The sequence below is a fragment of the Micrasema longulum genome, unplaced genomic scaffold, assembly GCF_059751315.1.
Source record: "Micrasema longulum isolate JH-2025_06_02 unplaced genomic scaffold, ASM5975131v1 h1tg000755l, whole genome shotgun sequence".
In the NCBI taxonomy this organism is placed as follows: domain Eukaryota; kingdom Metazoa; phylum Arthropoda; class Insecta; order Trichoptera; family Brachycentridae; genus Micrasema; species Micrasema longulum.
The window spans coordinates 362,237-390,060 of NW_028277949.1; the positions used below are offsets into that span (position 1 = coordinate 362,237).

Consider the following 27,824-nt stretch of genomic DNA (forward strand, 5'->3'; position numbering starts at 1 on the left):
AGCAATCTAGGTGTAGGTATACATATTATTTTTATGAAATATTTCAAGTCTTTTGATTGAGTTCAAGGTATTTTTATAGTCAGCAAAAAATGCATTATTTGTAATATTTGCTATATTATTATTTACAATTGGTATTATGAAACCTACATTGTTTTCTTTATTGAGGTCTTTTTCCAATCCAGTATATTGATGAAGTGATAAATGATTTGTTTTTTGTGTTAGGAAATATTTTTTTTGCCATTAGGTACTTCAAAATTAATTTTATCATGAATAATAAATTAATAGATCACTGTTCTCCCGCTTTTATGAACATGTCGACATGTCCGCTGGTTTTTGTTATAATATTATTGTTCATGCAACACCGTCCATGTCCGCAGACACTGCAGCCAACACAACAGCATTACGTTTTTTAAAAATGGCGGTCGGGTGACACTTCTCCGAGCACTCTGACGCTTTTTAAAGCAGAAATGACGATTAACGCCCTAAATATTAGTAATATCTGGTGTTCCAATGATTATGTCTCAAGATAATATAAGCACATTTATCAAATCTTGTTCAGAAGGTGAATTGATCAATGACAGTGATAAAATGAATGTGAAACAGAATCAAACAGAAGGTTCCCGGTTAAAAAGGACATTTACATTGCCTCGGAATCCTTTTGGAAATAATAGAATGTCAAAGCACAGATCTAAACAAAAAGACGCCGATTCCAAATCAATTATCAATGTGTCAAATGATCAAAATGTTCTCAAGGAAAGTGAAAAGTACGGTAAAAAAGTTTTTAGAAGACCATCATGGAAGAAAATTATCAACAAAATTGCTCATCATATGCATTCCGTAGGCGTGACAACGGTAATTTGACTTATCATCAATGTAGTGTATTCGGTTGCATTCAATATACCCTAAGTTATGTTTTATTTACGTCGTAAACTAGTTAATAACCCTCCAAGGTCTTTTCAATATTTACTTCGGGACCACACAGTACCGTGTCGGATTTCAAGGACCCACACGTAAATATATCTTATCCGCTAATACCGTTGACCATGTCGACATAATTCGCCAGTAAATTGGCATATACTACATTTTAAATACATGAAACGGTTTCTATGATCATCTCTCTCTCAGAATTCTGGCGAGTTCTAACGGTATTAGTGTTTTGGTTGAAAAAATTGTGTCAACCTCTATGACTGGTTTTGATTAGAAATATCTGTCTATAGTTGGAATCCGTGTAATTACGTTGAAATTCTTATTGAAAAATATTTATTTGCTTTTTACTTTATCATGACAACATCAAGTTTAATATGCACATTAAAAATACTAGAACCTAACAGTACTTTAATAAAATAGCTATGCAGAAGTGTTACATTCAATACTGTGAGTGTGAAATTATTTATAGTAAATAATTTTACACATTAAGTACTCAATTTTGATTCCTGAATAACTTTTACGTATTCTATGCACTTAACGCATTCAACCTTTACATAAAATCTTCACTTCCTCCGAATGCAAACATGAGTATAGATTATTGTAACCTTTGACATGACCACCTATAAACATTTGCTCGACTCGATCCATCTCAATTCCCCCTGTAAGTCTTTTCAGTCGAGTCATGACTTCTTTATACCTCACAACACCAATAAAAGTTTGGAATAACTTGCTATAAATGCTTGTTCATTCCAGTATGATTGACCTATTCAAAAACTGCTTAGATGATTTCTTAAAGAAAGTACAATGAAGTAAATAATGCGCACTGGATGAAGGGACACCAGCAAAGGCTGCTTGCCTACAATGAAATAAAAATAATTATTTTTATTAATTAAGGAAATAAACAACTAAACAATATTCCTATAATGTCTGTTTTAAGTCTTTTCAGTCGTTTTTTATCATTTATGAAATGGCCACATGGTATAAGGTTAATTTTACTATAATATAAAAAAATATGCGTGCAATTCATTACGGGATTTCCCCACGAGAAATGCATTATAACCAAATCATATGTATTGTATTGTTATAACCATAAAAAACAAAAATAAATAATTAAAAAACAATAAGTAAATAAGTGTGCATATATGTATATAATTTTTGCAGTAATGATAGTCTTTCATAATACATATGCAGTAATAAAAAATATAAGGTAGAGCAGGTTGAACCTCCGACTTCCTGTGCTGGAGTCCGCGACACTACCTACGAAACCACAACCTGTCATTTGCACGAATTTAAAGGAAGAGAGGTCTGTTTGTAAAGGCGGACTGATGTGGCATTCTATCCTCACTGTTTGCCTCTATGGGGTGGTGAAATAGCGCGATGAGCTGTTTGGTTTTAACAAATTAAAAAATATATGTGTGTATTGAAAATTACAATACATAATTCATTCATAAAATTACATAGATAACAAAGAAAATTATTATAATAATTTTAAAGTAAATTATTAAATACTTGGGAGTTCACATAACTGAGGATGGTAGCATGCACAAAAACTCTCTCTCTGGAGCAACTTTTAACATGATGCGTGCTATCTGGAACTCTAGTCTAAACTCAGTCAAAACGAAAGGCTAGTTATTCAACTTTTGTATAATGCCAGTACTCCTATATGGGTGCGAATCCAGCACCTTGCCGAAACTCAAAAAATCAAATTTCTGAGCTTTGAAGAAAAGAAGAAATTATTATATGAAATGTACCCGGTTCTGTAAATGTTTTGCGTGTATTATGTTACATAATTGATATTTCAACAAAAAGTTTCGTTGGCAGGGCAAGCCTCAGCAGGAGTGGGGGGGGCGCGTGCCGCCGATGGGTGGCGGGGGGGTGACGGCGGATCGCACGCCAGGCGCCACGGGCCTGCGCAACCACGGAAACACATGCTTCATGAACGCCGTGTTGCAGTGCCTCTCGCACACGGACATCATCGCCGAGTACTTCGTGCTGGACCAGTACAAGGCGGACCTGGGGCGCCGCAGCCGGGCCAACTCGCGCAAGCTCGGCACGCGCGGCGAGCTCACGGAGCAGCTCGCTCTGCTGCTCAAGGCGCTGTGGGCGTGCCAGTACTACCCCGAACTCAGCACCAGCTTTAAGGTGACTAATAATAATTTCGGGAGTGATCGCTTCAAGGGCGTTGTATATTTTAATTAAAAAATAAAATCTCCCTGTAGGCTTACTCTATATTATTAAAATTAAAATAAAGTCACTTTGTTTCTAACCACTTGGTGTAGTCGTCGACGGGTTCGCCAACTATGCGAGAGGTCTCTGGTTTGATTCCCGACATGAAATATTTATTTAAAAAGGTGTTTTACACTAAAATACTTCAAAGTCCCTCGGCTTGAAACCGAAGTTTAAGACTGATTATCTCACCTTTATGTAATAAAAATGATCAATGCAGTACCCTAGGCACCATTAGGTGTGAAAAGGAATGATGAATATTTATTTTATTACTGTCCGGTTTCAAAGCTACACAAGCTTCCTCATCAAGGTTTAATTTAGTTCACATAAACATATTCTTATGCATGCTCTAAGAATAACAATGTTCATATATTTAACAATGTTTGATTATGTCCAAATGCTTGCAGACTGGCTGGATTTCCTCCCTAGGGAGTTGTTCATATTTAAATTTATTTCAACAGAGAGGGAAAAAGTTTTCGAGAAGAAATTTGGAAGTCTAGGCATTTACAGGGCTTATGACCTGTCATTGGCTGGTTTAAGTGGCCACTTTACACACTGTGTAACATTCACCATTCTGCCCATGTTTGAACATCCACATTTCCTCAACTCTTCCATCTGTTGACTTTTGTGAAGTGAAAGAGCTGAAACCTTTATCACGTGGGTGAGATTCATCCGGCTGAACCAAATCACCTACTAGGCAACGCCTGGAAACAATTTTCCAATTTTTATACTTCTTCTTTTACCAGGTAGTAATTCAACAATGTTTGATTATGTCCAAATGCTTGCAGACTGGCTGGATTTCCTCCCTAGGGAGTTGTTCATATTTAAATTTATTTCAACAGAGAGGGAAAAAGTTTTCGAGAAGAAATTTAGACTTAAACCAGCCAATGACAGGTCATAAGCCCTGTAAATGCCTAGACTTCCAAATTTCTTCTCGAAAACTTTTTCCCTCTCTGTTGAAATAAATTTATTCATATATTTAATTTATAAGTTATTATAATACAACGTAAGCGACAAATAGTGAATTGTGCAGAAGGTTTTTTTAAAAATTTTGTTTCATATATATATTTTTTTTATAACCTGGTAAATGGGATTTATAATGGTTGGTTACTGCCAATACTGAAATGACAGCCAAATTGTTTAAATAACTTCAGCTTTTAAGATAGTGGCGGTAAGGCTGTTTTGGCTATAACTCTGACAGGTTTATATTTTGGTGGCAAGCTAGCGTAACCGCCTACATTGTCGTTGGTTACTTTATTTTACTTAGCTTAAAAATAATATGTCAACAAGTTTAAACGCTAAAAGCCACATATTTATTTATTTTTTACGAGTGGAATGACGCGGAGTAATATATATAAAACTATAATTGGCATATAATTTTGGTTTATTTGTAGATATTTTTTTTTGTTGTTTTCTTTTAATAAATAAAAATAATGTGGCAGGTGCATTTTATAGAGCTATGATGTTCGTAACACTTGTGCAGGGGGCAATAAGGAACACTTTTCCTTAAAAAACGCAATTCGCAAAAGGTGTTGCTTACGTTGTTCTGCCGATTATGGCTTGATATTTCTTAACCTTCTGTTTGAATTTTGTTTTTTTTTCTTCACAAATGTTTTTTCCCATTTTACAATATTTTTGACAGTTGAAGATAACTCTGACCGGAGGTTCCAGTGTACATTATGTCTGTATTAATGGCTTACATCTAAACAAAACCACAAGTTACAAGGAAACAATTTAAAAAATGAATAAGTTTTTTAAAATTTTGCTCCAGTGCTTTTGTTGCACAATTTCGTATTTTCGTACCACCTATAAACATTTGCTCGACTCGATCCATCTCAATTCCCCCTGTAAGTCTTTTCAGCCAAGTCATAACTTCTTTGTACCTCACAACACCAATAAAAGTTTGGAATAACTTGCTGAAAATGCCTGTTCATTCCAGTATGATTGACCAATTCAAAAACTGCTTAGATGATTTCTTAAAGAAAGTACAATGAAGTAAATAATGCGCACTAGATGAAGGGACACCAGCAAAGGCTGCTTGCCTATAATGCAATAAAAATATAAAAAAATATCCATTAAGGAAATAAACAACTGAACAATATCCCTATAATGTCTGTTTTAAAGAGCTCGATCTAAGCGCACCTGAAGAATGGGTCGCTTGGTGATCCGATAAGAGACATACAAAATCCTATCAATATGCCAAAATTAACCCAATGAGGAACTTCAGGCCTACAGAAAATTGGATACAAAAAATGTTTTCTTATGCGTGGTAAAAGTTAGAGCATTAAATTATACGGCAAGGTTTGAAAATGTACAAAAAAGTTTCTTTAACTGCCTAACTAGGGTTATTGACCCCGTTCTAAGACAATCTAAAAAACATAAAAAACAGTAATCAATATATAGAAACAGTTATAAAGATAGAGGACAAAGTGAAAAACAAAGTAAAAAATGGAGTAAAAACATGGTAAAAAATGTAGTTAAAATGTAGTAAAAACAAAGGAATAAATGTAGTGAAAACATTAAAAATATATAAATATGGATATAAAAATATTTTATATTATTAATTTTAAAACTCAGTAAAATGACAATAAAAACAGAATACATAGTAAGAAACATATTTAAAGTCAGTAAATAAAAGAATGCATGTGTACAGCAAAAAGCATATTTAAAAAACATAGCAAAATACCCAGTAGAAAGAGAAAAAAAAAACATTTTAAAAAATAAAGTAAAAGATGTATTAAAAAAAAATGCATAGTAAAAACAAATTAAAAAGTCATGAGGATCTTAAAAAATTTAATTAGTAAAAAACTAAAAATATATACTCGTATTAACAATTTAAATTAAAACATGTGTTGGCCATCTAACAGCCACCACCAACCAATTTTTCCAAGGAAAGTAGTCAGCAACCTCTTTAGCTTGTGGCTCTTGCAACATTTCCATGGCTCTGGCATATATATATAGCTTTTGTCCTAGTAGTAGGAGTATTGTCTCTGTGCTAAGAAAGTTCTAACCATTTGTCGGGAAATCAGATGGTTACTGGTGTCTCATAATGATAGGCAACTGATGGATGTATATATCTGAACTAAATAAAACTGAACTTCTTTGAACGACGTCACTAGTTCATATAAATCAACCGATAATAAGAGAGTTGTGGAAGATTTCCAGTTTACTTAACCTCAACGGACCAATCGGCAGAACTGACTGAGAAGTTGAGATGTCACACGCAGAGTAATTTCAGAAACACAAAACTTTAAGAAAATCATAGCGCTGATAATACGATACATAAAAATAAAAAATAAACATTTTTGGCTTAGTTTAATAGTCTATTAACAAATAAAAAACATTAAAAAAACCACTGGACTTCCACATTGCTATGAACGTAAATCTTGAATCACTTAAGTTGAACTGCTTTCAACACTTTCTGATCAACCGAGTAGTGGAACAATGGAACAGTCAACCCGAAAAAGCAATTTCAATCAATGCAATTTCTATTAATGGATTCAAGAATCAATTGAATGACCACTGTAAGATCTTATGAATAAACCAAGTGCATAATGATGATATTTGAAAAGACAATAAAAATAAAAACGCTTTACGCATTCATCGGGTTTAATGTACAATATAATTTACATGAACATTTTTCCCAATGCTTATCTTAAATCTGAGTAATGAATTAGACTCACCTCTAATAAACATTACTCAGTGGCCATGTAGTTTTTACCGTACTAGTTTTTTTGACCCATATTTATGTCAGTATTTATGCAAATATTTATTTTTTGCTTAGTTAACATTGAAAATAAAATCAAGGTAATCTTCTATAGCACATTTTTTTATCAATGTCTGCACCTATTGAAATCTAATAATTAAGATTATGTAATGTCAATAACTTTTATAAAATAAATAGCGATTTTATTTTATTATCTTGTTTATATCATGCATTCTTGATGAAATTATTTTTTAGTGTTTATTTCAATATTTACAATATATTATTTCTAGAAAATTTTATAAAAATTAGTAATATATTCATGATGTTTAAATATTAATAAATCTTTCAATCTTTTTATTACCTTTTGTGACGTATCAAGAAATATCTACAAAAAATACCTATACTATATGGCGCTGCATCAGATTACCCAACATGATTTGTCTTTCGCTTTGAAATTAGATTTATAGGTACCTTAATAATTCATATTTTTCTTGCCATGCATTTTTTTCTTCTGACAAAAAATATTTAAAAAAGAACTTCATTTCTCAATACTTTCATTTGTTTTTTTTAATTTGTTTAAAGTCAATCGACAGGCTACAAAAGCCCTTACGGATTGGCATTAAAGATTTGTATACATTGTCTGAACTTTACCTAAACAGGCTCGGAAAGATTCATTATGGTAATAGCATGATCTAGGCAGACTTAGTGTGTCATTTTTAAGCCAGGAGTGATAACACTGCGTGAATGCTTGCATTTACTGTAAGAACACATTGACAATGCCATTTAAAGAGATTTAGTTTAATATTCCGAGGATCCTCAGTAGAGTTGAAATAAATCCAATGTTGGTTCTTTAATTTCCTACAACAAAGACAGCTTTGGTAGGCAAATTACATTGAGTTGCGTTAAAGTTGCACTTAATCTTGGCGTATTACCAATTTATAGTAAATTACAATAAATGTTGACTGAGAATTTGAATATTTAAACTGAAATGTTTGCGAATATCATATGTCTACAAATCATTATCATCAGTGCCTATGTTTTGTTTGCTTACCAATGGACCTCTTTATTAAATAAATATTTTATTAATTACAATGAAATAGCGTTTAGAGAAATTACTGAGATTGTCTTTAGGTATACATTGTTTCCTCCGGTACGATGGTAGATAGATAATTAGAAAAACTGCTCTGGTTATCTTTAAGTATGTTCGATATCACAAAATTTTGTTCATTTATCAATGCATGTTTTTAAAGAATATTTGGTTAGACATTGCTAGATACATACTCAGTATACAATATATTATATTGTTTGCTATACCCGACTGTTACCTGATCTAGGCAATCTTTAAATATTATTTGTCAATTATAAAATTCTGAAAACAAATTCAGTACTTAAAGTTTATTAATTTGCTGTCTATTTATTGATTGTTTTGTCTATCAAAATAATTTAATATGTTTACATTTGAATCTGTTTCTTGTTGTTTCTTCGAAAGCTAAAAATATTTTAATTAATCAATTTTAACTATGGCTTAGACATACTTCTGCATGCCTAAATATGTGTTTCTTATAAAAGCCATTTGAATTTTCCCCTGAAAAGTAAATTTACCGAACTAAAATGAACACTTCGTATATTTGATAAGGGAGTCAGCACATCACAAGTAGAATTGTCAATTTTACTGTAATGTCAATTAATATAATACATTATGTGTTGTAGGCGATAGTAGAAAGGCACGGATCCCAATACCGCGGTAGCAGCCAACATGATGCGCAGGAGTTCCTCCTCTGGCTGTTGGATAAAGTACACGAAGATCTCAACACGGCAACAAAGAAAAAATATAAAACTATCAAAGTATGTGCATATTATTATTTAATCCAGACATCTGATAAAACTAGCAAAAATCTGAGAATCCCCAACAAACCCTCGGAAACTCAACATATTTATTATAATAGATAGTTAAAGCATTGTGTCTTTCTGTGTCAAACAATTTAACTACATTACTTTGTTTAAATGCACAAAATAAAATGAAGATTTATTTCAGAACACGACTGTTACATTTTTGACATGTACAAATAAACTTAAATATTTCTATATCTCTCATAATTGTTAAAATATTTCAGGTAGCTTACGAATTCTGTCAGAATATCTTAATCAGACAAAGTAAGGATTAGAGTTCAATTGTTCTATAGTTCATGTCATATTCTCCTCTAAACCTAAATGTTCTTACAAAGTCTGCCCCAATTTTTAAATCGCTCTTACAATTTTTATGTAATTTGATTGTGTGATTTTTCATAGTTTTATCGATAGATAGACCTCCGCAATTAATTAGACTTTTTCAGCGCAGAGAAAAAATGGCCCCTTTTTCTCGTTTTTTGCAAGCCACTCAAATTATTCTCATCACCAGTTATTAGATCTGTGTTTTAATAACAAGATACTTCTACTCCTTACAACTAGTTTTAGTACATAAATATGTTTATACAATTCTTCCATCTGTTGATTTTTGTAAAATAAAAGTGCCGAAACCTTAAATGATGCGAGTGAGATTTATCCAAAATATTTCACACACTATTATAATGACGGATGGTATTTGTTTTTTAGAACAGCGTGGGTCGGCCCGACGAGGTGGTGGCCGCAGAGACCCTGGCCAACCACCTGCGCTGTAACAGCTCCTTCGTGCAGGCCGTGTTCCAGGCGCAGTTCCGCTCCTCCCTGGCCTGCCCGCGCTGCCACCGCCAGAGCAACACCTTCGACCCCTTCCACTGCATCAGCGTGCAGCTTCCCCATCTGCCTGACCACCCCCTGCTGGTGACGGTACGTTCCTCACAATAGCTTCGGTGGCCAACTGACCACCTGCGCTGTAACTAGACAGGATCTAGCGCCCCGTCACTTACCGAAAAGAGACGGGAATACACATGTGTGTAAATTAATACGGCCATATTCTCCCCTCCCTTGTAAGCGAGTGTTTGGTTTTCTGTGCAAACCGAACCTATAGCAGGTCTGTCTTCAACTAACACCTTTAGCTTTTGCTTTTGCTCTGTTGTGTAGTGGCTAAAACTCAAGATCCTGGTTTAGATTACAATATGTAATTAAATGCGGTGTTTCTGATGTCTGGGTGTTTCTGTTTTTCAATAATCTGAACTGCAAAATACTGAAATCCCAAACTAATTTTGCCCAGACATTTTTATTGTGTGGCAAGTACATACCATTCATAATCATAAGCGCGACAGCCCTGGGTGGGCCTTGGCTAAATCCAGAAGTCTCCTCCATTCACGTTTGTCTGCTGCCTTTGTCTTCCAGTGTTTTTATGTGTAGTGTAGATGTATCAGCGCTGACAGAATCCATCCGTGAAATTTCTTTTGACTCCATTGAAACATTTTTTATATCAAATTTCTCGTAGGGTTGAAATTCCTCATAAAGAGACCAAATGGAATAAAAAATATAATAAAATTTAACCAACAATGCCAAACATATGAAACTAATTTAAAAAGAAAAGAGGAAATGAGATTATCAGAGTCTCTAAACTAAAACTCAGGGTGTAAAATCGTACAATGAGTTATCTGAACAAATAAGAAATATAAAGCCTAAAATATAAATTATTTTGAAAATATATGTTCTTGATAAATTTTTGTATGCAATGTAAATAAAAAATTTCTTAAGATGTTATGAACTAACTTAAAGCATAAATAAATTAATCTAATTCAAACTGGCTTCTTAACCTGTTGTGATGCAAAAATATATGTATAAATAAATGTTTATGTATTAGTTTATATTTAAAGAGTATTAGAGTCAGTAACATCAATTTAAGTGTTGTTAAGAATAGGAAAAATAATGAAGGTTTTTTTTTAATGTTAGGTTCTAATGAATGCGTTTCATAACAGGTTGTGTATGCGAATCAGCAGCCTCGCAGTGTGAGACTCGGTGTGAGAGTAGCAGCCACATGTACCGTTCGTGACCTGAGGAACTTACTCCACAGTGACACGGGAATGGCTCTCTCCGATATCATCCTTGTAGAACTTACTAGCACAGGTCAGTACTGGTGTGATGAGTGCGAGCCGCCAACTTCAAGTGACAAAAAAATATTTTTGCTTATCATAACTATATTTTTATACAACTTTGACTCCACAAGCTTGAATGTTTGAAACACAATCAGGTGTAAAAAAATTGAGCTATCTGAAATAGTGATACAGTAAAACCTCATTTTTACGTTCCTGGATTTTACATTTTCCCGCTTTTTACACTGAAATGTTCAGGACCCATTTTCTTTCATACATTCTCATACAAATATTTCCCCCAATCAAGGTTTTTTTTCATTTTTCACAACACGGGTTTTACGCTTTCAAAAAATTTGGAATACATTTAATGTGTCAAAAAAGTCTAAATTACGTCGTAATAATAATGCCGTGGCCCGCGCGCCACCGTGGGAAGAATAAAAACAGGTAAACAAATAATAAAGGATAAATTATTGTCTTAACCTAAATTCAAAACAGGTGCAGTGTAATTGAACTTTTTGTTTAAGTGTTCCTAGTTTCTATTAACCTTTAGGGTTAGTCTTAGTTTTCATTTGAACAAAAACGTTTAAAAACAATAAAGTTTTAATATCATTGAATTGCGATGTTTAAAACATAACAATAGAAATATTTAACATTATAAAAAAGATGGTTTTAAAAGCCGCGAACAGTTGTTTTTAGTGATGCCATAGAAAAAAAGTGATGCCGTTGAATAAAATTTCCCAACATTTAGGGGAAAAAATATTTTATGCAAATTCAAAATTCTATTTTCGTTTTTATTTATTTATACATAAAATATTTTTAACATGCTGTTTTTAAATCAAATAAAAAACAGATTACATGATATAGTTTGAAAAAATATTTTAGTAAAATCATTGAAAATAGGTAAAAAAAATATTGTCAATTTCCACTTATCACCGTTTTAAAAAAAATTCTGGAAATATATGTACACTATAGTGTAGCAAATCAATTTTTTTTTAATGTTATTCCTACTTTTTCCATACATTTTTTATTCCCTCACTTTAGCGTTTTCCTCAGTTTTACACTTTTTTCTTGCTCCCTTGAAAAACGTAAAAAGGGGGTTTTTACTGTAGTTGAAATATTTGCTCGTCTTGTAGTATGCAACTATGTTCACACATGCTGCAAAACACATAAGTCAAATAACAGTATCAAGGATAATATCATCAGTGTACTTTATTACACTGAATAAATTTAATAGTTATCGGCTACAAAAAAAGTTTCCTCAAAGAAGAACCTTTCCTAGCTTTATGCTTTAAACGACGTACATTGAAGAGTTATCACCTAACTACACCGCAAGACAAAAAAAATTACGAGTTTACCTGCTACCGCGCCCCTTGACTTTACTGAACCCTTTTTCTAAGAAATCCTTTATCGATACCTCTTTCTTTTGTTTAATAAATTAAGGACACTATGTGTCACCTTTCTACAATATTTACATTTTAAAATGTCTCAACAGTCTTGTTTTACCCGCGTTTGAGTGAACATAACACAACAATCATGGAAAGTGCAAAGCAAATGTCGATTGCGATAAAATCCAAAATAATCACATTGTCGCAAGAAAACATATCTAATTGTGAAATATCTCGTCGAGTTGGGTATTCAGAAGGTGCAGTGAGGTTTTTATTTAAAAAAATCCAAGAAACTGGATCCATAGAACGGAAAAAAGGAAGCGGACGGGGGCGCGTGACATCTGCCCGAGATGATCGCTTAATAAAAAAAATTGTTATGCGCGATCGATTTTTAACGGCACCTGAAATACACGCAGAGGTGCAGTCTACCAGCACATCAACATTTTCAGTAAAAACAGTGTCCAGGCGGCTGTTGGAGCATGGTTTCCAAGCACGGAGTCCCGCAAAGAAACCATTACTCACGGACAAAATGAAGAAGGCTAGACTGGATTGGGCGAAAGAGCACCAGAATTGGACCTTGGAGGATTGGCAAAATGTTGTTTTCTCTGATGAATCAAAATTCAACCTTTTTGGTCCAGACGGCAGAAAGATAGTTCGACGAAAACGTGGGGAAAGATATCATCCGTCGTGCGTCACTCGAACCGTTAAACATTCACCCTACGTGATGATTTGGGGGTGCATGACAGCATACGGTTTAGGACCTCTAAATTTTGTACAGGGTACGATGAATGCCATTCAGTACAAAAAAGTGTTAAAAAAACATATTATTCCAACAATCGAGGACATTACGCAGTATACCGCGGACCCAATTTTTCAGGACGATTCTGCGCCGTGCCATAGAGCCCGCACTGTGAGTACAAATATATATATTTTTAAATGCATTTTGTGACCACATGATAAATAATTAATTGTTTTTTTATAGATCAATGAATTCAAGGAGAAAATTGGCTTAAAATCGTTGACGTGGCCCGGGAATAGCCCTGATTTGAACCCGATTATGAAAAAAAAAGTCGGGAAAAAAAATCAAAAAACATTGAGGAATTAAAAAAAAACTTAATTCAAGTTTGGGAAGAAGAAATAACATCAGAAATTTTAGATTCGCTTTACGCTTCTCTAAATAATAGAATTTTACATGTTATAAAAAATAAAGGTGAATTCACTAAGTACTAAATATTTTTAAATGTTATAAATATGTTTAAATGTAAAATACTTTAATTTAAAATAAAGCGATAAGAACCTACTTCTTAAATATGAATTAAAAAATAACATGTCTTTTATTATTCCATCACAAACACTCGACCATAAATGAACCGTTATGGGTCTCTAAGGTTCGGGTAATCTGATACCTGATATATAATGGCAATTTCTAAGTACAATTCATGAGTAAGATTTTTTATTTTAACCTTGAAATAACGAGTAGTCATCACATATGTCAAACAATATAAAAAAAACTAATTAAATATCAAGAATAATTCATTATATGTCAATTTTAGTTTTTTTTGAGAACTCGTAAATTTATTTGTCTTGCGGTGTATGTATTCCCGATTATGAGGAATAATTCAATTCCTATAAGCACGTAGGAAAAACTGTCTACTGAAAAGTAGGGCATTTTGCCATATATTATTCATAATAATTATTGAAGACGTGAGTGGATGAAATTTAAAAAAATTAACTTTCATTTTTATTTATAAATGAAGGTTTTATGTACAACCCCTTTTACTATACTACACCATAAAAAAGCAACAGAAAACAAATTTTGAGAGCAAATGAAGAGTTATATTATATAAAACTTAAACCCCAGATATATCTGTTTTGTCACATAACACCTTTATCCACTCATGTCTTCAATTGATAGGGTGTGTGAGTAACGGTCACACGTAAGAGTTCAAATAATGCATTGTCAAGTTCATTTACACTGTAATCTGCAGAACTCAACAAGTGGTAAGTAACCGAACCTCTGAACCTTGCAGAGGTCAGTAGCCAAATCCAATTAGCTCGACACCTTTTTAATAAGGTATTGAAAAATATACTACATGAAAGTAATGTTGGTGATTTTGACGCAACTGTACGTCGGAGCGCGTGCGGAACGGTTGGGAATGGCAGTAGGGGAAGTCAGCTAACTAAGGCTGGGTCGCGCAGTCTTCTCCGGCCATCCAGAGAAGACTGAAGACGGGCGTTTCTGCGGAAGTTGTTTTGTGACCTTGTACACGGCAAAATGCAGCGCTCGGTAGATCAAAGAATGGCGATCAAGTTTTGCACCTTGGCAAGACTGCGGCGGAGGCTGTTCAAATGGTCAAGACAGCCTTTATAGAAGATGCTCTGTTGGATCAGCAAAAGGTCGGCGTCCCCTCACCCCAAGAAGGCCAGGATGAGCAGATCCAAAATCAAGACGATGCTCATTGCGTTTTTTGTTATCAAAGGTCTAGTTAATCACGAGTTTGTACCAACTAGTACAACTGTGAATGCTAAAAAGACTGAAACACGGGATTCAATGTGTACAGTCGGACATCGTAGAAGACCGGAAGTTGCATCACAACAACGCGCCGGCCCGCAGTGACTTACTCGTCACCAACTATTTAGCCAAAGCAGGGGTTTCAACGATTCCCCAGCCTTCCTACAGTCTGGACCTGGCTCCCCCCGGCTTCTTTTTGTTTCCACGCCTGAAAGGACCCATGAAAGGAAAGAATTTTGAGTCTATCAACAGGATCCAAGCAGCTTGTATCGTGGCCTTAAGGAGCATTCCGGAGAAGGCCTATCGTGGCGCATTCGATGCCTGGAAAAATTGCTGGAGCTGATGCATCAACCTACGGAGCCTATTTTGAAGAATTTTGATGTGTTTTAACTAAAAGTTAAATAAATTCTTTGTTATCGACTCACTGACATTACTTTCCGGAAACACCATGTATACTATTGAATCGAGAGCAAAAACAAAGCTTGATATATTTTTTAAGAAGCTTTCAGATACTGACATGTGTCTATTGAAATACGATAGATACATATTTGGCAATTCTACAGTCTCTGATAGCTTCTTAAAAAAATATCAAGGTTTGATTTTGCTCTCCCGTAAACCTCACAAGATACAGATTCAATAGTATACGTAGGGACCGTTGATATCTTCTCACATTTTTATGGTATTCAGCAAACCAAAAATGTTAATAGATTGTATACTCTGTATGCACGTTTACCTTGTTGGATCCACCAATATTTTGCGGGGTAATTACTTCAACTAGGTTATTGCAAAATCAGGACTTTACACATCTTTGTATCTTCCTCCATGAATGCTACAAATAGACAAGTCTAGGTGCATTTAAATAATATGATGATTTGATTGCCCGACTCGTCTTCTAACATTCATGGAGGAGGATACAAAAATGTGTTTTGAGAGGTTAACTCAAAAATGCTGATTTTGAAGTTGTAGTAATTACCGCACAATATTAGAATGTATAATTTTCATTTTTCTTCATCATAAAAATACAGCACATTATCTCGCTACAAGTATTGCTCACTTTATGCTAATTCCCAAATGATAAACTTTAATCGAAAATGGAATGTAATTTTACTAAAAAAAAAAATATGCTTTAAATTTGCCTGGGTAATTTGTTTCAAATGACATTATAAATAACTATAGAAAAAATGAAATAATTTTTTTGTTGCGTGTCAAAACCCTCTATAAATTGAAATGTTTTTAGTGATTTCTTGGTTATGTTGAAAATTCATTATAGAGGGGTTTGGGAGCAAATGGTTTATTTAATTTCTTAGATTGTAATTTATCTAATATATTTTGTCTACAGGCATAGGAAGAACTCTGAATGACTGTCAGCCCGTGTGGGCAGGCGGCTGCCCACCCCCTCCCCCGCAGGACGCGGAGCACGCCCCCTCCCTGTACTGTGTGGAGGCTCCACCCCTGGCCACGCCCCCCGAGCCCTACCTCCTTCTGCTCTGGGTGAATGTTCTAGTACAGGATGATACTGTACAAAGATTCGGTACGTGTAGCAATAATAATTGTACTATTTTAATAGCGCTCTTTTTGTGAAAAATCAGCCAGAGCGCTTTACAATAATTCTGTACTTATATTCTAGCTTAGCTAACACTTCATATTAATTTATCTGATTTTAATTTTAGAGGATAACTGAAAGTGCGATTTCAATTGAGATCTGAACTGATTGGGACTGTTGATGATTCGCAAGCGTGAAGGCAAATCGGCCAGCTACGGCAAAAGCACAATATCCGAACCTAGTGTTTGGGCTGTGCCTATGATCATCATTTTTCCTATGCCTGAATCGATTGCTAGTTATTTAGAAAGGCTCTTAATTTACAGCCAAATGTTAATCTACCAATATGTCAATTATCATACTTCTACGCCCCATGGTCTAGTTTGATTCCTGGGAATCACAATGGGGAGTAAATAGAGTTTTTTACGAGGAAGTTCAGTGCATTGGGAAACTGGATAAAAAAAGGTTTGACCTAAAATGTACAAAAAAAATCATAAAAATGAACCACTTTGAACGTCGTTGCTAGTTTAGTAGATTACCGGGAAGCCGACCCACCAATCACGACCACTCACCGTAGAGAACTTGTGATGTCACGGGCGGAATAATTTCAAAATTACGAAACATAAAAAGAATTTTTTAAAAACACTGAACTTCCTCATTGTCCATAAAGTAAAAGCAAATGTTCCACGTGAAAAATGAAATTTTTTTTTTTTTTTTTACATACACAAGATACTTAAAATTTTCATCAAAATATACACATTTTCATGCAGTAAATTCAACTTTATTTTAGAGAGTTAAAAATAACTCTTGGCCCTGACATGGTTGACACAAAATATTTATTCAAAAAGGGTGTTATTAACACTGCAATATAAGTCTCTCATCTGACTAGACTAGAGCATAAGACTGATAATTTTGGGAACATTTTTGTTAGATTACTTCCTCAATTTAGGGTAAAAGTACGTCTCTCCCGCTTCCACTCCCACCAAGTCTACTATATATCATTGTGTATTTCTACTTTCTTTTATAATAGTTTTCTATGTATAAATATGTCCTTAAAAATGTCCATTGGGCGTATATATAAATAAAAAATTATTAGAGTTATAAATTTGAATAGCATTTTCATTAATAATTACGAAATGAACACTCACATAGACATTTTGGTTTAGTTCGCTGATTGATATAAAAACAGTGATTAATATTTAAAAAAATTGAAAATATGACTATGTCCTGAAAATATTTTTTTTTTACCATGGATTACATAAATTCTCAATATTTAAGAAATATTGTTTCTAAAAATTTGAATTTTGGAGGTTGGAAAAATGGCTCAATTTTTTTTTACGAAAGTAGATAGGTCTCTTGAATTTTAACTTAATGGCCTTTTACCGTACGTATGTAGGGTCCCCGTATGCTATGCAAGTTCCCCGGGAGGTGGGTTACGCAGACCTGCAGAAGCTGGTGCTGAAGGAGATGGCCACAATGCTCGGGGGCGGAGTCCTACAGCACGCCCAGACGGCCTCCCCGAGGCTCTGCCTGCTCAGCCCCCTCGCCGACCCCCCTCACTATCTGCAGCCTGAGGTACGTATTTTTTATATAATAAAACAGAAGTTATTCTAAGTACACCCTCGATAGAAGACACTCGCATGATACAGACTTAAGACAGTTTTCACCAAACACCTAAATTAGTTTGGTGGCAAATAGGCGGAATACACACAGACAAGCATATTGTAATTATATTTATTATAAGGTATTTCTAATCTATGTCATAAATGAACCTAAAAAAATAAAAAATCGGCTACCTTTACAACAGACGCAAGTCTAGAAAGTTAACTCAGGAAAGGTGTAATGTGAAATTTGGATCGATCATAGATAGCCACATGAATTCTAGATCAACCTAGCTATTTTCAAGCAAATCTTTTCCCAGCCTTCTACTAATATTAGTAATACAACCAACTGGTTCAAGAAAAGGTTTAAAAATTGGAAAATTGTTTTCAGGAGTTGCTTTCAGTGAAGTTAAAGCTTTTTAACTTCACTAAAATCAACAGGTGGAAGAATTGAAGAAATATAGATGTTCAAACAATGGTGAATATTACACAGTGTGTAAAAATGCCACTGAAACTAGCCAATGTCTAGACTTCCATATTCCCTTCTCTAAAATGTTCTCCACCCCTGTTATAATTTGTTAACTACAACGGAAAGTGGTGATTAATTTTTTGAGTGATTTTGATTTAGACAGCATTTAAAATGCCATTTTCTGAGTTTTTTGGTGTAAAATAAATAATAATGATATTGTAGTTGGAGCACCCCCTGTACACAGAGGCTGTGGAACAGGCCCTCGCCCTCAGTGGGGGCTCAGGGCCCCCGCACCTGCAGCTGCTGTTGGAATGGGACCGCCCCCTGAGAGACAAGTGAGACACTATACTTTAATCTTTTACCATTTGTTCTCACATGGACACTAGTCATAATCAGTCCATGTCGGTCTACTGCCGGACATCACTCCTCCTCCCGTTTCTACATCGCCTTCAACCTCTGCTTTCCCTGCTAACCTCATACGACTATCTTAATGGTGGAAGTCCTTGGGGCCTCGTATTCCTCGAAATTCATCTACTAATAATGAAACTAAATCATTTCTACGCTTTATTTACCTACATTAACATGTTTTAAAAATATGTACATATATTCATATATTATGACTCTTTATAGATTGTGTTCTTTTACATAATTGTAATGTATTTATTTTAGATACTTGCACAACAAAAATATATAAATTTGAACAACTATAGTCCTTAAAATATACTCGTAGCATGATTAGAATGACTTTGTAGTAACGTCTAAGGAGTGATTTATATTGACACACGAAAAATCATTCGTATTTGCTATGTTAATTTATTTTTTTAATAAAATGCTTGACATATAAATCAACATAAATATATCAAATCAGCTTTAAAACTAAAATAAACCTAATTATTAACGACGTTCTTACAAGGTTACATCATTTTGCAAAAACGTTAGAGATGGGACAAATTGATCAATGTAAATCGATCAAATAAAAAAATAATTCATTTGATAATGTTCACGAAAAAAGTACAAATGTCTTATTTATCAAACACACTATAAATAGGCTTGTTTTTGTGTTTTTATATCAATTTTCGGAAAAAGAGTTTCATGTTTGCATGAAAAAACTGATAAAATCGATTTGATCGGTACATGATCAGTGATCAGTAATTTCCCATCACCATTGACATTAGTTTGACAGCTGTCATTTTAATCAAGATAAATTTTAAGGACCATACTTAAACCCTTATGAACAACATATCGTCGCTTTGGGGAAATAAGGTTCTAGATTCATAATTTTTTTGAGACATTATTTTATCTAATATTGCCTTAATAAACTTTATAATAATTAAGGCGGTTCATCCAGCCAAACACAATTTCATTTTCGTTTTAAGACGGTAGTGAGTTTTAAAAAGAGACAGCAATATATTTGTCCGTGCGCGCGGGTGAGTCAAGCTTGGGTAAAGTTAAATACAGTATGCCCGCTAAGTACCCGCAAAAATGAGATTTTTTTTACCTGCATGGTCATGAATTTGAATTTGAGTTCCAATATTATTCCAAATTGAAAACTATAATTACTTTTGCAAGATAAATAATATGTATTATGTTACAGTACGGACTCACGGCTCAATTTATTTATTATATTTGGATTATAAATTTGTACTCACCTATCATTAATTTTCGTATAAACTATTTTTTTTACATCTTTTTTGGAATATTATTTATTCCTTAGTCTTAATATATCAATGTGGTGGATACGATTTAATGCATAAAAAGTATACAAAAAAAAACAATATTTTATCATCAATAAATATTTTATTATTTATCCAGATACATATCCAATTACATTAACAAATATATTATTGTTGATAAAAAAGAAAGTAAAAAATACCATTTAATTATTAATAAAAGCACACATATTCTATCTAATACTTAACATATTTTTTGTTAAAGCTACACTTTATTCACAAACAACATAATAAAAGTAAAATATAATATACTTGTTATGTCTTTAAAAAAAAAACATTTATTGAAGTCAAAACACCGAAATTTGCTAGACAAATAAAAACAGAAAAATTACACAGGTTAAGATTATAAACTACTTTATACTACTACTTTCCCCTTTCCGCACGCAAAGTACAACAAGGTACACCAAATGCAGTGTATCTTGATCATTTTATTACATGAACACTCGACCTCATGCACGGTAGCCAAATGCGCTACCACTATGTTACGGGGCAGACAAAATATTTAAAAAAGGCGGACAAAAGAATCTAAACTTGGACATTTTAACTAATGGGGTCGAACTCTTTGATAAATACACTTTTCTTGGATCATTACAGATAACAAATACATGGTAGCAAAAATTTTTATAGAGAAACGTAATAATTATCCCAAATAATAATTTTACATGAACTAGGTACATTTCACAGTACATGTGTATTACACAAACAAAAAAATAATTATGCATATAGATCCGGATAGATCCATAATAAATTAAAAATCAAACACTAGTCTTGAGTTAATGAATTATTTTTAAAAAAATCATTTGCTCTTACGTTTCTGATTGTCTGCACATTTTTTCGCTATTGCCTCTAATATATACACAGGATCCCTAATCGGCATGTTTCGATGATACCTCGGATCGACTAATTCTGGCAAAAGGCAATTTAGATAAAACAATTTCAATGGTTCTAACATTTTATTTTTCCAAAAATCTTCATCTTTTTGGATGTATGTGATATGTAGAGGGCGGTCAGAGCCAGTCCATATATCCATATATCGCAAATATCATACCTATGCTCATAATTCCAGAAACTATCGCGTGATTAATTTCAATTTTATTTGATTCATTACGATCTGAATGTATCGAAAATATTCTATTGCACATTTCACAACAAATGTGCTATAAAAACCTTTCCGAACTTCAGATCTAAACTTTAAATTTATAATGGAGCACTGTAAAGCACGATTTCTTGTAATTGTTCAAAAAAAAACCCTAAATCAATTATTCTTCGTCCACTAATACTAAAATGAGTATTGTCGTCTTCTTTTTTTTTTACGTCCAAACAATATCCAACATCTTCTTCAAGTATTGTTTCAGATACCTGTTGAAAAAATAAAAATATATATATGGTATTTGCAATATCCAACAGTGCACAAGACAATAAAATAGGAAACATTATATTATTATGTTCAAATTTTATTAACATAATTGAGTTTTCTAAGAAAAGAACCCTTAATGAGGAACGCAATTAGCTGTGGTTTTAATATGTATTTTCAATCACCAAAAAATCCGAGTTTGACTCAAATAAATATGTAGTTCCAAGAATCAACAGTGCTTATCATGGAGTGTGCATAAATGTTTCGGTGAATTCTATTTTTAATAAGCTAGTGATAATTAACTCAGTAGGTAAATAAATTAAATGATTTATTTCATTGTTTGGTAATATTATTACTAAAAAAACTAAAACCAGCACTATATCCAGAATGCAAAGCTGAGATAAGCTTTGTAGAACAAAATTAAAAAAAGTCTTTTATGATGGTTCGCTCATGCGGAACGAATAAATGATGGATGTAGAAGTCGACGAAGGTCGAGAAAGACCTGGCATGATCAAGTACAATAAATATTTGTCCCATGTCGGAGTAATCGGGGTGCGCGCATGAGAAGATGCATGAATGTGAAAGAAGCATGCCACGTGTGCCAAGACAGAGAGGTATAGCGTTCTATTCTCTCTGCCTACCCCTTTCGAGAAATGGCGTGATGTTTAGTTATTTAGTTAGTTATTGAGCATAGCATAAATATGATGCGAGTTTTGCCTAAATTTATAAGTACAACAAGTGCTTGAAAGTGGACATATGAATTATTCTCGTGAAGATATATGATGCCAGGATAGATTGGTGTGGCGTTCTACCTTCTCTGCCTACCCCTTTATAGAAATGCCGTAATGACTATTTACTAGTTAGTTGTTTATAATTAATTAAATTAGGTAATTTATGACAATACATACGGTTGAATGAAGAGTATCGCAATTGTAATATTCTCCATCATCAGCTTCATTTAAACTACTGGAAACAATATGCTTGTCTGTAGAAGATCTTTGGGCAGCCAATTCCCTTTTCCTGAAACACGTTTATTGTTTAGGTGGGTAGAGGTATATATTTTATTTTTTTAAATGCACTAACAATCAACATAACATCAAGTATCCATCAAAGATGTTGCTACATTATCTCTGTTTAAATCTCGTCTGAAGATAAATCTCTTTTCTACTCCTTAATCTCTCCTCCTTCCCTCTTTTTTTCATTTTTCCCATTGAGTAATAGTTTTGATCTAAGGTAATTTATAAACAAATACGTTTATTTCTATTTTTATATGTTCTGTAACTTGAATAAAAAAAATAAAACTATTATTTTATTGGTTGGTTGGAAAAAATGCCATTTGGCAATAAGCCCGCCAATGTACAAATAACATTATGTACAAAACGTTAAATAAATAAATATTTATTGGATAATTCAAGGCCTCGGAAAACAAATAAATCAGTTGGTAATGTCGTTTCAGTTTCTATGAAGCTCTGCGCCTCATATATAATATGCTAAAGAATACTCGATTCCGAAACACACTGTAGTTATACATGCGAAAATATAAAAAAATTCTTACCTATTTCTTTCTTCATTTATCTTGTCAAATCTCTTGGTCTTGTTACGACATTTATGTTTTCTTGTAAAACCTTTAGCTTTAATTGTTTTGGAACCCATTTTTAATTCAAAAACTTTAAAAAATCACAGAAGAAACGTCCCGAAAAATCCGACACAGAAAACACGTCCGTACTCGGTGAACGCCCGAGAGAACTGATACCAAACTGTACGTTTTATATATGATTGATTCTCAATGAAAATACATGATTTTATAATATTAATTACATTTATATTTGAGCATTTTTTGAAAAATAAAAAATATATGTAACTAGAAAAATGTGTGTTGTATAGAGAAATGTAAAAAAAAAAACAATTTTAAAAGTAATATACATAAGAAAGAGCCATTTAGTTTCAACAATTTAACCCAAAATGGACTCTGAAAGAATTGTAATTTACGAAAATTGTATGCTTTTTTTCAAAAAACTAACTCATCATCGGCTTAGATAAATAATAGATCTTTCAATAACTATAATAAAAAATATTACAATGTATTATCTAAATATAGATAATTTGTGTTGAAAATGTTGAAAAAAACGAAAAGTGCACTTTTCCTTGCAATTTTTTAGTCAAATAAAATTAAAAAAAAACATTTTTACTTCATCAGTTTACTAGATAAATGTTTAATATTTTATGTGGTTTTAAAAAAAAATTGTTATACTTATTATTAGACTCTAAATTTTAGTTTGAAAACTGCCTTTTTTTGCTCCGCGCTGGATGGATCGCCTTAAAGATTGATTTTGTTTTTCTTTGAAATTTTGATGCAGATTTGATGCAGATAAAAATTTTGATGCAGATAAAACCGATTTTTAAATATAAAAATAATAAAAGTTCAATGTAAAAAAACATATTTTGTCAGATAGAACCTTGTTCCCCCAACGTGACGATTTATAGAAAAAACATTTGTTAAATCCAGATGCTTTCTGATGACGCTATCTACCTATATGGATAATTGTTTTTAACAAAAATCATCGCCATCCCACGAAACGATGTGGTATACCATAATCGACCATGCATAATTAATACAGAAAGAGAGATATAAGTGTTGAGAAGGAAATGTAACCATTTATGAGTCTCCCATTGTTAGGTCATTTATATATCATTCACACTTACATCATCGGAAGAGGGGGAACTTATAAGATACTAAGTGATTGCTTTTACTGCCCCCTGTACTAGTATAAATAAAATAAATACATACGTATAAATTAAATCTCAAAACCAATTAACGGTGTCATAACTGATAGCTCTATCGTCCCCAATCCCACCTTGAAAAAAAATAAACTCCTTTTCCTGCAGGCTGGTTTCAGACTGTAATAAATTGCCAAGCCAAGCTTGTCCATTCCTTTTTGGGTCAGCTAGTTCAAAAACCGTTTGGATGCTTTTTTGAAGGAATGAAAACCCAGATTAAAAATCGTGCACGAGATATACGCACACTAGCAAAGGCTGCCTGCGTATAACATCTCTACAAATTCCTACCACCATCTGTTTATATTTCATGATAGCTGCTAAAAGCTTTTATTGATCTAGGTGAAATTCTTTCTAAAATTTATTGTTCTTTAATTATTAATTTTAATAAAATTCTTAAAGGAAAATTTAGTATTATTTACGAGAATAAATCCCTCTCCTTTTTTCTTATTTTAGCAATGTTTTTAAGTTTATTCTCTGCTGCGTAGGTTACTAGATGACTGCAATGAAAACATGGAGCAGCACAGCAGCGTTGCCGAGGCTCTCCAGGACACTGGAGCTGCTCCCCGCCTGTCCCTCGCGGACTGTCTGGTGCACTATACGCGGGCTGAGACCCTGGCCATGGAGGATGCCTGGAGGTACTTTATCAAAACAACAAATCTACATTTTTTATATCCTAAGAGAACTTTATCTTTATTATTGTTAAAATATTTCCAGATGTCCGCAGTGTCAGCAGTACTTACCCGTAGTGAAAACCCTAGGGCTGTGGTCTTTACCAGATATTCTCGTCATACATCTGAAGAGGTTTAGGCAGTGAGTTATATGCACACATTAATTTTGAAGACATATTTTTGTGCATTTGTGGATTATTGTTCTAATTATTTATTGTTAATTTGCAGGCAACAGATAAAAGGACGGAATAGCACTAAACTCACAACGATGGTAGACTTCCCGCTGTACGGGTTTGACATGACTCCCCACCTCGCCAGCCGGGACACGCCCCCTGCGAGCGCCGCTCCCCTCGGCGGCCCGGGCTGGTCCCCGTGGCGGCGCCCCCGCAAGCTGTCGGCTTCGCTAGACAACTGCTATGACCTGTATGCCGTCTGCTACCACCACGGAAATGACCTAGAGACAGGCCACTACACGGCCGCCTGCAGGAACCCATATGACCAGCGCTGGTACAAGTTTGACGACACGCATGTCACTCCCGTTCCCAGCTCCGACACTGTCGCGGAATTAGTAAACAACAGCGCGTACATCCTGTTCTACCAGCGGCGGCACGGGAACTTTGTGAGCTGCGGATCAGCCGCCAGTTCCGCCGCCAGCACGAGCTCTGTAGGTTCTGCTACCGACCACTGGGCTTGTCGAATGCCTAAATTTACATATCGCCCCAAAAAGGAAAAGGAAAGTGGAGAAAAAAAACCCACTCCTCCCGAAGTCAAAGTTATAGAAAACAAATCTCCGACTCCGAGTCGCCGCAGTGAAGTAAAATCGGAAGATGAAAAAATTGATACAAACATTTCCGAGATTGTGCGATCGAGAACGAGCCTATCCAGTCTCAATGATAATGTTTCCAATTGCAAAGAGCAACTAGAGGCCTTTCCGGAAAATGAGAAGAACCTCAGGAACTCTATATCCCTATCGGATAATTTAACAGTCAGCACCACTAACATAGGTCCCCTAGAAACTCGAGCCGATGTTCTGGAACTTGAAAAGTTAATAAATAAAGAAAGCCTCTACAACATGGGCGAGAGTCGGCGCAACACCCTGAGTGAATACCGAAACGTTAACGAGTTCAGCGCCGGTGCACCTGACGAGGACGGAATTATTCACCGTAACTCCATGAGCCTGACAGTGACGCCGTATCCTGCACATAAGGATATACACGTGAACCCCAAAATGACTGTGAAAACTACTAAAACTTGCGAAATTATGAAAGTGGAAGTGTGTCAGCTGAATGGGGTGAAAAAATTAGAAGCCAAGAGGAAACCGGAGGATGTTAATGGAGAAGTTGATATTGTAACGAGTTCGTGGGTACGGGGAGATCGTAACTACAGAACTCTGAGGCCCAGAAATAACATCCAAGACTTAGGAGCTGCGGAGAAAGATCACCATTCTGATGATGAATCTCCTGCCATCAATGGATGGGTGAGTTAGCTTTTCCTTTTAATAGTTTTTCCAGTATTCATATTACTAGCGCTGTGCTTCATACTTTTTCCTTTTTTCTAGACTTCTCCCTCACTCCGGCGACCAGTTATACTGGGAACGAGCAAGGAATAACTGCAGTTACAATCCGACCTGACAGCTAATAAGTTATAACGGTATAAGTAAGTTGACATCGGCAGCATCTTCTAACCTATCCTATAACCTATCCTACAAATTAGATTTGTACATTACTACCAAAGTCTTACATTTTATATAGAAAAACTAATAAAAAGTTATATATTTATAAACATACCGGATATTCTGGTTTAGTCAATTAAGTTTTTCATTTTTGAGTTGTGTAACTTTGTGAACACATTAAGTAAAGTTTATGACCAGGGCTAGACAAATATAAATGGCTAGGCATTGTACAGTTTGCCTAAAATTCATTGAAATTGCGATGAATGTGCCTCATTAATTTTATAATGTATATAACTTTTTTTGAGACCGGTTTTCCATTCTTACTCAAGAATTTCACATTAATTATGTGATTTTGAATAATATTGTTAATTTTATACCAGTTTGTTAACACCACTGAATGAATCGCCTACCGGTTGGTTCTATTCAATGGTACAAAGTTATTTAGAAAAATATTAATGTTAATATTTGTTCTACTACAGATTAAAACAATTTTTGTAATATCCAAAATATGACTTTGAATAAATTTTGTATCAGAAAAGTAGACTAGAATTTAAATTGATATAATTAGTAATTACACAATGTGTACTGCCCGAGTGTGTCAGTAAGTCTTGATTCAGCACAGTTTACTACGTTTTGAAACAAATTATTGTAATTTTGAAAGTGAATCTTGATCATGTTGCAAGTGCCTTAGTGTGGGTTGATTGTATTGGAATGTGTTAAACAATAAGAGACTGACTGTAGTGCATACCAAATACTTCATATTACATTATACATAATGTAACAGCACACACTTGACTATTTACGAACCATCTCCATATTTAACAGGTGTTTTTACCTCATTGCAATACTGATGGTGTATATTGTTGTTCCCAAGCAAAACAAAATGGCAAACATTTACAATAGTACAATGGATTTTGCACTGTTCTACATTTTTTTTAAAAAAGATCCGAGACAGCTATTTAATTTTATCTTTTTATCAATTAACTTTGAGAATTTTGAGAGATTGGTTAAGTGGTATTTTGTAAACTTGCTGATCCAACTTAAAGGACTGTTTACATTTGGACAATACAATAAATACGACAATATTGTCTTGTCCCAGCTCCGTGAACAGCCTCGACCACACGGGACAGAATGCTGGAACTAAATAATAAAAAAAAAATATTTTTCTGCCTCCTGAAAAAATGTGGGGGAGCAACACATTCATGTTGAGCAAATGGTTATTGTCACAAGGTCCTGTCTGTGTGTGTTCACACGAAGACAATGCGACCGT

The 27,824-nt window shown here is 34.1% G+C and overlaps 2 protein-coding genes across 2 annotated transcripts; one reads left to right on the plus strand and one right to left on the minus strand.

Annotated features, from left to right (window-relative positions):
- Positions 1-335: 335 nt before the first annotated feature.
- On the plus strand, positions 336-27,713 carry Usp15-31 (Ubiquitin specific protease 15/31). Its single transcript, XM_088230402.1, has 12 exons — positions 336-852; positions 2,749-3,069; positions 8,570-8,704; positions 9,452-9,664; positions 10,732-10,879; positions 16,082-16,273; positions 17,679-17,857; positions 18,575-18,687; positions 24,700-24,849; positions 24,929-25,024; positions 25,111-26,359; positions 26,441-27,713. The coding sequence occupies exons 1-12, from the start codon at positions 511-513 to the stop codon at positions 26,489-26,491; spliced, it is 3,189 nt and encodes a 1,062-aa protein (XP_088086528.1). The 5' UTR covers positions 336-510; the 3' UTR covers positions 26,492-27,713.
- LOC148279140 (uncharacterized) lies at positions 21,280-23,148 on the minus strand. The gene is made up of 3 exons (XM_088230399.1): positions 22,992-23,148; positions 22,345-22,456; positions 21,280-21,441 (listed from the first exon to the last, which is right to left on the minus strand). Exons 1-3 carry the CDS (start codon positions 23,087-23,089, stop codon positions 21,280-21,282), a joined length of 372 nt encoding a protein of 123 aa, XP_088086525.1. The 5' UTR covers positions 23,090-23,148.
- Positions 27,714-27,824: the final 111 nt, after the last annotated feature.